The sequence below is a fragment of the Carlito syrichta genome, unplaced genomic scaffold (assembly GCF_000164805.1).
Source record: "Carlito syrichta isolate Samal-C Ts95f unplaced genomic scaffold, Tarsius_syrichta-2.0.1 Scaffold287759, whole genome shotgun sequence".
NCBI lineage: Eukaryota > Metazoa > Chordata > Mammalia > Primates > Tarsiidae > Carlito > Carlito syrichta.
This window is the reverse complement of record NW_007231855.1, coordinates 89748-100494: the sequence shown is the minus strand read 5'-3', so window position 1 is coordinate 100494 and position 10747 is coordinate 89748. Positions and strand designations below refer to the sequence as shown.

Sequence of the window (10747 nt, the reverse complement as noted above, 5' to 3'; positions counted from 1 at the left end):
GCGGCCCCCGCACTCCAGTGTGGGTGACAGAGTGAGACTCCAACTCAAAAAAAAAAAAAAATCTTAAAAAAAAAAAAGAAATACAAGAGAGCTAGCCTGAAAACTTAAAAAAATTTATATTCCTTTTTAGAGAAAATATTAAGCATTGTCAATAGAATGGCATGTTCTTTAGGGTTGGACTTCCCAGTAACAAGTGTCAGAAGATAATGAAAATAAACACCTTCAGGAAATTGTCAATGAAGTATTCTTTACTCATTCAAATTATTAGAGGAAAAAGAAAAATGTGTCAGCAAGAGTAAATTCCTAAGCACAAGGGTGTCTGTGGCAAGATTGACCTGTTGGCATCATGTTTCACAAGTTAAACCCACCACATCATGCTTCACCTGCATAAGGTATAAAAAGTGATTGATGGGGTAGTCCCTTAACCATCAGGTGTACTGTCTTTTCCAAGTATGGTCTCCTATAATTTACTCAATAAAACAAAATATTCAAGTTTCTTGATGGAGTGGCAGTTTAAAAAAAAATTTTTTTTAGAACTGCAGGTTTCTTGCTATTTTACTGTTTTTATGCACATTGAAAGCAATTCTAAATAACGCAGTTCAGTTAGAAGATTCAAGAAATCAAAATATAGAAAGTGAACTCTCACAGTGAGGAAAAAAAGAAAATAATACCCAATATTTTAAAATTACAATCTGTATAATGAACATTTACATTTCTAAGCCTGTGTTGTACCTCAGTTATTTAAAATTAAAAAAAAACACAGAAGGAAAAAACAAAGAAAATCACACACACACACACACACACACACACACCAGACGTGCCCATACACATTTGTAATCTCATGTACATGCACATAGAAGCAAACATATGTGAGCAAAGTTCAGGTGCAGTGTAATATAAACTGTCTTCTCTAAAGGAAAAAGACAAATGACTCTTCATTCAAAACGATATAATTAAGTTAATGCTTAATAAAATATGTAAAATTATTTCGCATTATGTCATTGTCTCTATACAAAATGGTAATGCACCATTCTAGGATAAGTTAAAGAGCTCCAAACCAAATGACACCCAGTCATTAGGTACAACAATAGTACCATCATCTAAAATAAAATAATAGGCAGGGGATGGTGGGTTGTGCGTGTAAGCTCCGCAATTTGAGAGGTCATGGTGGGAGGATCCCTTGAGCCCAGGAGTTTGAGACTGTCCTAGTCACCATAGTGAGAGCTTGTATCTACAAATAAAATTTAAAAAAACTGCTAGGTATAGTGGCAAACACTGTATTCCTAGCACTCAGGAGGATGAAGTGGAAGGATTGTCTGAGCCTTGGATGCTGAGACTGCTGTTCGCTGTTATTGTGCCACTGCACTCCATCCTAGATTAAAGAATGAGATTCTGACCCAATAAACAAACAAACAAATAATAACGAACAGTACAATATCATAAAGCCGAGTAAGGTATTCTATTAAAACTGCTATTGACAATATTAATACTCAATCAATGTAATATAATACAAAAAGTTTTAAATGAAAAAATTTTTAATTTATGTTTTAAAGAAACAATTGACAATGATTATCTAGCTCATAAACTTTCATTTGTCAAATTATATGACCTTGAAATACATAGAGAATAAATTAATGCATGTTTGGTGATTCAAAGCTTGATTAAAATCTGATAAATAAAAAGGAAATATAAAATGTATGAGTAAAAAAATACAGGTACATTTTCCATCTGTTGTGTTCACATATGGCAAAGCTTTGTATATATATCATAGACTGTGTATAAAAATGAATCCTGATATACTTGTATACACATATATGTTAATGCATGCATAAACTCACGTATTGTATCCATATAAACTATATTTGCATATTAGTACATGCATATGCTACTGTATAGTATGCGTCTGTGTATATATGTGCATATAGATACATATATACATATTTAAACCATATATATATGAAATATATGTATATGAACCCAAGGTTGATATAGCTCTCAACAATAGGAAATTGCATATATTTAATGCCTGCATTGCCCATAACATATAAAGCATTGGCTAGAGCAAAGAAAGTATATCTGAATCTTTCCATTGAAAAATATATTATAAATAAAATCTCAATACTGCTCAAAATAATAAAATCTTCAATGATTTCATGGTATATGTATTTAAACTTATGATATTTTAAGAAATACATGTGGTAGGTCTATGTTTGTATTTTATAGCTTTTGGGTAATAAGAATAGCACTCCTATCAATGTTGTAAAGGTGTCCTGGTGAATATGTACACATTGTTCTCTAGGGTATATACTTAAGAGTTTTAGTTTTGTGTCTCTTCCTTTGAATGAGACAATTCCAGTCTATTACATTAATTGATTCATACAATTTGCATTCCAACTAGTAATGGACTAAAATTTTACATGCACAACTGTGTGTTCAAAAATTGATGTGACTATTAATTTCTTTTGCCTCCAATATGCTGTGATTTTGGTATCACATTTTTACTGAAGCTGCACCATAAGAATGAGGCAGAAATGATCATAAACTTTAAATAAAAGAAAACATAGTGGCACGTGAAGGGTATCGCAGAGGTGAATTGTAACTGGTCTATGCACACTTTTGAGGGATAAATCTGCCTGTGACTTCCCAACTGGTATTCAGTGATGTCACACTGGCACGTTGATGCTTACCACAGGATATTTTATAGCATAGTGATAAGCAAATGACACAGAACAAGGCTTCATAGAAATGATTTTTTCAGAGATCTGATTTAGCAGGACACCACTGGGTTGCTCCATTAAGCATCGTGTAGTGATTCCTTTAACCTCTAAAGAAATTAAACAGGTAGCATGTTATGAAGAAGGACAGATGCTAGGACATCCTTGAGGAGTTATCTTTTTCAGGGAATAATCTGATGGTTTCCAATTATTTAGAGCTTTCATTCAATTTCCATGTTATGAGCTGTAGAGACAGGGAATCAACAGCACACAAAAGAAAACATGATAGTTACAAAAAAGAATACATTACACGAAAGTGAACCAGGGCATGAGCTCACAGAGGTGTGAACACAATCTTACCATGGGAGAAGTAATTTCATGTCATTAGGGACAGAGAAGAAGAAAGGAGGAAGTCAAAGAAAGTCAACAACAGGAAAGAGGGAATCACAGTTTAGTGGAAGAAGACTCCTCAAGACTCTCCAGGCATTTTCCCTGCACATGACCATGCATACTCCCCTTCACATTCTCAGCAGACAATTCCCCAACGTATGTCTTAGACTATCTTCCAGAACTTATTGCTATCATCAGATTCATTACCAAGTTCCTGTCACTCTGAATGGTATGGTGTCGTCTCTCCTGTTTACCTCTTGGCTGCTTCTTGGGGGCTTCTCTGGCTATGCCATGAATCAAACAGCAGAATCCCGAGGACCACCAGGATCAAGCCTGCCATGCCCATCTGGATGAGATTCCCCACTGTGTAGTCCTGGGCCTGTGAGACTGGGGATGGTGCACAGAGAGGTTACAGAGGTCAGGGCAGATCAAAATCCCCCAGGATCCCTAGATGTCTACCTAGGGCACCCACCTCCCCTTGACAGGACCTGACCCTCTGTGCCTAGCCACATAACTAAAAGCATGTCCCCACTCACCAGTCTTGGAGTCTGACTTGTTGTGTGATGGACTGGTGGTCTCAGCTGCTCCTGTGATTTCCAAAGGCAAGGTTATTGGTAAGGAGCTCTAGAGACCTAAGCCTTTTTCCTGGGCTCTGTGCTTTTATATCCCCCACTTCTCATAACAGAACTCAAGTGTAGTCTCTTAATAAACACTGTCTCTGTTGTAGCAGGGTTTCCTCTGGTCTCTTCATTGCATTCTTCAGCCTCTCTTTGTTCTATGAATTCAGATTTTAAGTCTGAATCACATTGGACCAAAATGTAGCTGAAGCTCAAGTGCTCAGAACTGGTGAGAAAAAGGAAATTCAAACGGAATTAATCACATTCTTGCATTCTCTCTGTTCAGTCTGGCAGACAGGACCACATAACCTGATTCTCCAGGAGATAAGAATGTCCAGTTTGTTTTGTTTTGTTTTGTTTCTATCAACGGAGGAACCAGGCTTCATGGTTGAGGGGTTAGTCCTCAGAGCTACTGAATATCAGAAACACAGAAGGGTGGAATTCTGGGGCTGCCTCCCCTTCATGCCACATCAATCAGTTCACCTGTGTTACCCACTTTCCATTTATTTCACTACATCATACTTTATATATATATATATAGGAATACAATGCACACATGCATGCCCATATACACACAATATATGCAAACATGTACTTCAAATGGTGTTGCCAGTGTTTTATGAAAACAGTATTTATATTATTTTTGAAGTGAATCTAGCAGAGAAGACTAATAACAAACATGAAAAACATACCAGATAAAAGACATTAAGCATATGGATGAATATGGGTAGGTATAAATATATATAGATAAATGTACATATATATTTGCATGCAGTGTATATAATCATACATACATATAAATTTATAAAATTGTAGCTACTTATCTATCTATATATGTATACCTGTGTGTATATTTATATTTCAAGTGATAAAAATGGCATGCAATTTGTAAATAAGGAGGTAATATTTTTATTTACTTGGGGCTGATATAAAATTTATCAGAAAAGAAGAAGAGGTCGACCTAATAAAATTGGAGGAAGAGAAATTGTACTAAGTTAATATGAAGAAAACTCAATATAACCAAAAAAAGCTGTTATAAATAATTTAGTATTACATTTTAAAGTAGTTGGGCATAGTAATGCATGTCTGTAGTCCTAGCTACTCAGGGGACTGAGATGGGAGGAAGCTTTGAGCCCAGGATTTTGAGTGCAGCTTGGCCAACATATATTCGCTACCAACCCTTAAATGTAAACATTGTTGATCAAAAGAATTGATATCAATAAGATATTACTTTCTTTTTTTTTCTTTTCTTTTTTTGAGTTGGAATCTCACTCTGTTGCCCAGACTGGAGTGCAGTGGCTGCTCCCGGCCACCGCAGCCTCCACTCGCTGGGCTCCGGCGATCCTTCCGCCTCAGCCTTCTGAGTAGCTGGAATTACAGGCATGTGCTACCACGCCCGGCTGATTTTTTGATTTATTGTAGAGATGAGGTCTCACTGCCCAGGCGGGTCTCGAACCCACGGGCTCAGGCAATCCACTCACCTCAGCCTCCCAAAGATGCGGGATTATAGGCTGAGCCACCGAGCCTGGCTAGATATTACTTTCTATAATGAATGTCTAAATTTAATCTATCCAAATGAAAAAGGGAGTAGAACTACTTATTTTTAAACCATAAATTGAAATATCTTTTAAAGAGTAACAAGAGACAATGTCACATAGAAAATGCAGAGCACAAATGGATTGCAAACAAGACCTGCTGGGGATAAAATTCTAACTTGCCTCAGGGAGCAGAGGCATGAGCCATCCTTAGTCTCAGATGTGCTCTGAGTATAGAGGTGACCAGGTGAGCACAACAGGGTCTTAACTGAGTGGTTCCCAGAGCAGGGGGGCTTCTCTGTGAAGGAGCATGTCTGTTGTGGGCTCCACTCTCACAACAGTCAGATCCCACCAAGGCCGGAGCAGACACTTGCCCTGTCTTGAGAGGGCTCAGAGAACCCCTCTTGTGTGGGTGAGGGATTCCATCCTCAGGGTCTCTTGGAAATGAGGAAGAAGGGCTGCCAAGAGTGTCCATCTGTCTTCACTCCACCTCGCCTCACCTCTTTCTCCTCCTTCAGCCCCGGCATCTTCTATGAATCTACATCACAGCTTGATCCCAAATACTGCTGACCTGGTTCACCCTCCTCCTTCTACTCAACACACATATTCCAAGGCATGTTAAGGGACTCTGTCTACTCCTTCAGTCTAATCATATGACCAGCAATGTTCACCCACGTCTCCTCCCAGCTTTTCATGCTCTCTTCCCTGCACTGAAACCAGGGGTCAGAAGTCCCCATCTATGTACATTCTCTTATGGGCTGGACCTTTCCCTATAGACCCACCCACTTCACTTCCCTCATCTTTCATTGTCCCAAAGCACTCCATGGGGCAGGAACCTGAGCTGACCCCTTGCGCTCAGAGAAGACAGGGCCAGCGGACTTCACCTGAGACCACCAGCTCCAGGGGATCACTGGGGTATGACAACAGGTAGGGGGAAGTGCTGTTTGAGGCATAGCACCAGTAGGTCTCTGCATGGGCTGAGGTCACAGGACTCATGGAGAACTCTCCCTGGAACAGCTGAGCTTGGTACTTTGGACTTATACGCGGGGGGCGGAGGAGGGGGGAAGACAGGCTGTGCCCTTCATGGACAGGAGGAAAGTGTCCACTGGGCTCTGTGACTGACACAGCAGGGACACATTCTTTCCTGAGGTCACTATGGGACCTGGCTGCACCGAGAAGGAAGGTCTGGCAGAGAGCTGTCCTAGAGAGAAGAGGAGGATTAGAGACTGCCCCAATCTGCTCTGAGCTGAGACCTCTCCAAAGCCTCACTGAGGACCTTCAGTCTCTTTGTCTCTGTTGTCTCTCAGTCTCAACCCTCCCCCACCCCATCTCTCTCTTTCTTCTCCTCCCTTAAGACCCCCACCCCTCACATCAGCCATCACAATCCAGGACTCCCCCAGCAGGACCTGTGCAGAATCTGGATCCCTGACTTCACTTGATGGTCTCTTCACCTGAGATCAGGATGTCAAGGGGGTCACTGGGGGTCGACCAATCGGAGGAGAGGTTGTGTCCACCATAGAATCTGTACCGGCTCCTGTGGAAGCTGATCACAGGGCCCAGGGGGAATTCAGCCTGAGAAAGCCCATCTGGGCACTGCCTGCCAGGGTGCTGAATGAGGTCTTTTTGCCCTTCCTTGGACAGGGCAAACCTGTCGTAGGTGACATCAGAGCGACACTGGAGGATCAGGCTTTCTCCAGGTGCCACGAAAGGGCCCTGCTGAGTCAGGAGGGAGGGCTTCCTAGACACTCCTGGAGGGAAAGAGGAGCTGGGATGGTAGGGCTCCCTTCTCTGTCCTGGCCCTGCAGGTCTCATTGTCACATTCTGTGTCTCTGACCCCAGAGCTTCTTTGTCTCACCTGGATTGTCTAAGAAAATTTCTGATACATGCCTCCCCGACCCCTAAACATGTCTGTCTGATCTGTTCTCATTTCACAGTAACCAGGAAGTAGCAGCCACTAGATCCTGTTCCTTCATGAGTCGTTCCCTTCCAGGTGAGGGTGACCCAGGGCTCCTCCGTCCCTCTAGAGCCTCCCATGGAGTCTCTTTCACTACTCAGTCCATCCATCAAGACAGCCTTGTGGGATCCTCACCATGGTCAACAGTTAATCATACTTCCAACGACCTGTCTGGTCTCTAAAAGTGTATAAGAGAAGGTCAAAGTCGTGGATTCCTCACCTGGGATCAGGATGTCCAGGGGATCGCTTGGTTCTGACCACACCTGGGGATTATTTAAGTAATAGCCATAGCATCTGAACATCCACCTTTGGCTGGGAGTCACGGGACCCACAGAGAACAGAGCCTGGACATGCCCATAGTAGTGTTTCTGTAAATTCTGGTTCCAGGAGACCTTGTGTTCTCCTTCCTGAATCAAAATAAACTTTCCAAATCCCAACTGTGAGACACACTGGAGGGTCACCTTTCCTCCTGATATCACAACAGGGCTAGTCAGGGCTGAGAGGATGGGTTTGCTGTAGACTCCTAGGAACAAACGAGGCACCGTGTTAAATGGGGCTCACACCTCACATGATCCCTCAGGTCTGGGCTGTGGGATGGGGAGACGCCCCTGAGGGACTGGAACCCCTGAGTGTCCTCTCACCTGACACCACCAGCTCCAGGGAATCACTGTATTCTGACCACCCAGTAAAGTTGCTATATTGACAGTAATATCTTCCTGCATGATGCTCTGATATGGATGTGATGTTGAACTTGCCCTTGATCCCAGGATCTGTGGTGCTCTCCATGTCTATGAATGCTGTCCAACCTTCTTTATACAGTTGGTACTCGCTGACCTCTAGGGTTGCCTGACACCAGATGGTCACAGGGCTCCCCTGGGGGATCACAGAGTCTGGCTCAGCCCAGAGGGTGGGTTTTGGGAGGGTCCCTGGAAGGAAGTCAGAGCTTGGGACCCACAATATTCCCGCCCCTTAGATCCCAGTACTCAGGCCCAGGACCCTCCAGATGTCCCCATCAGTCAGCCCAGAACTGCTGTTACTCACCCCCAGTTGCTTAGGGGGTTACCTCTTGTCCCCAGTGAGTAGGAGAGACCTGGAAAAGATGAGGACAGACTCACCTGCCTGTGCTCTGGTCCTGGGTCCAAGACTCAGCCCTGTAAGAGAGTTCCCATGAGATATTTGTCCTCTGAAGACTGAGCAAGTGCTCCTCTCCCTTGTGGCCTCCTGATAAACTGGGGTCTCCTCATGAACCAGGGCCTGGCTGTGCAGTGGGTTTCCTCCCAGACCAGAGTTTCCCTTTCCCCTCTTCAAATCTCACCAAGGCAGAGCAGGGCTGGGAGGGTCTGGATCATGGTTTCTCCCACCACTGGTTCCAGCTGTGCAGATGGAGGAGAACCCTGTGCCTGAAAAACAGACACACAGTGTGTGGCCTTTCAGAGGCTGGGTTCTCCTTCTTATGGTATTGCCACATCCTTAGCCCCACAGGAAGGGGAACTGCCCTTTCTAGAAGACTGGCTATCATTTACCCAGAGTTGGGGCTGCGACCTACACCAGGCTCTCTGAAGAGATTTAACACAGAAATGGGGTCACTTTGGACCCCTTGGCACTGGATGTATGATCTATCCTCGTGTCACCACAGACCAGGACATAGAAACAAATAGGTCCAGTGCCTTCCTGTGTCAGCCCCTTCTAGGTGAGGGTGACCAAGGGCTCCTCCTTCCCTCTACAACCTTCCATGGGGTCACTTTCACCCTCAGCCTGTCCACTGGCACATTCTTGTGGGGTCCTCTCCATGACCAGTTTTCTCTCCAGACCTGCAGATGCTTCAGGGAACACACAAGTGCATGCTGTCCATCAGACTGAGGTCAGCAGAGACCTGTTCATCACCTGAGTGTGCAGGTCATGCTGAGCTGCATGTGGTAAAAGCACAAGAAGACATGGAGAATACAAAGAAGAAAACATAATTTTTAGTCCCTGGAGTGTTTTTTCTTTCACCAAATAATTCCTTCTTGTACTTCCCTTTTCTTTCCTTTTATCCAGCACTGCCCATCCCCACCCACTTGGGGACAAGCCTCTGCGTCATTCTTGCCTCCTCGGTCCCCTGGTTTCCTTGGTCATCCCTCTGCACTTCAATCCATGGTCAAGGTATTCAGATCAATTTATTAGGTTGTATTCTGATTTGAGTGTGAGCTGGGGAGTTGGGCTTTATTTCATTTCTGGGTATCATTCACTTTATAGGATCTGGGGAAGTAATATCACTTCCTCTAGCCTGTTTGCTTGTTTGGGACATGTTGTCATAAACTTCAATCCTCAGAGTGGTTTTTGGGGTCAGCGTTACCAAGGTCATGGGAGGAGTTCAATCATGGTTGGTTTATAGACATGGTTAAGACATGAGGAAATGGGGCATTATGGATCCTCCTGCTGGACTCCACAATCTGGGCGGACAATTGATGTGTCCACTTAAGAGCCCTTGTCTGCTTCAGATACCAAGAAATACTCTCTAAAATATTTCTGAAATATATAGATTATCACGGTTATGAGCAATAAAAGAGAAATGATAGTTCATAAGATTTAGAAGGGTCCACATCAAAGAACAGTTTACAGCTGAACAGCGCCTTTGGAACATCAAGGGATCTTTATGGAGGGAGTTTTCCCCTCTCTGTGAGATAGAATAGAAGATTCAGAATCCTTACAGTCATGGATAAGTCATGGCTCTGGGTAAGCTAGGAGATGTGGTTCACTTCCCCTGAATTTGTGGATAGGCACTGGGATATCTCTGTTCCCTGACTAGCTTCCCTGGTCAGCACTGAGCTACCTCCCCTAAGTGTAACCAGAGTCACTGCAGTGTTGGCAGGCACAGGCAACCATCCCAGGTGTGAGGGTGCGGCATTGGTGCCATCTTTGCTGGGTACAACCCTGAACTGATGCTAAATTTGGGACACTGAGGCAGGAGGAGCTGCGACAATCCCCTCCCATCCAGCCTAAGGCCTGAGGCAGACTGGGAGAGACCCTTTACGATAGCTCAGGTGTGTGACAGGAGAGCTGTCAACAAGAATAAACAGCAAAGAGTATATTAGAAAAAAGTGGGCAATTATTGAGAGGAATTGTATCCACATTTTGAAGGAAAAATAGTGAATTGAAGTAATTCCATTAAAATTGACTTCACGAAGGACAGGAGAGCTAAAATCCTAAATATATAAATGGAAAGAAAACATGTATTAAAATTTTCAAAATGTCTTACAGGGTGACCAGAAAGTGAACAATACAATATTAAAATGCACTTTGGGAGGCCGAGGTGAGAGGATTGCCTGACCTCATGGGTTCATGACCAGCCTGGACAGCTTGACGAGACCTCATCTCTACAATAAGTCAGAATAAATTAGCTGGATGTGGCAGCGTGTACCTGTACGCCAGCTACTTTGAAGACTGAAGCGGAAGGATCATGGGACCCCAGCAGGTCGAGGCTGGGGTGGCTGTGAGCATGCCACTGCACCTCAGCCTGGGTGATAGAGTGAAACTACTTCAACTCAAAAAAAAAAA

The 10747-nt window shown here is 43.4% G+C and overlaps 1 protein-coding gene across 1 annotated transcript; it reads right to left on the bottom strand.

Annotated features, from left to right (window-relative positions):
- Window positions 1-3311: 3311 nt before the first annotated feature.
- Window positions 3312-9001, bottom strand: LOC103255011 (leukocyte immunoglobulin-like receptor subfamily A member 4; the record flags this gene model as incomplete). Its single annotated transcript, XM_021709935.1, is given in 10 exon segments — window positions 3312-3381; window positions 3384-3491; window positions 3641-3691; window positions 6141-6324; window positions 6327-6457; window positions 6708-7004; window positions 7431-7730; window positions 7852-8136; window positions 8326-8361; window positions 8938-9001. Coding segments are annotated over 10 exon segments (1526 nt in total), but the record flags the coding sequence as incomplete, so codon positions are not given.
- Between the last annotated feature and the right edge of the window lie 1746 nt (window positions 9002-10747).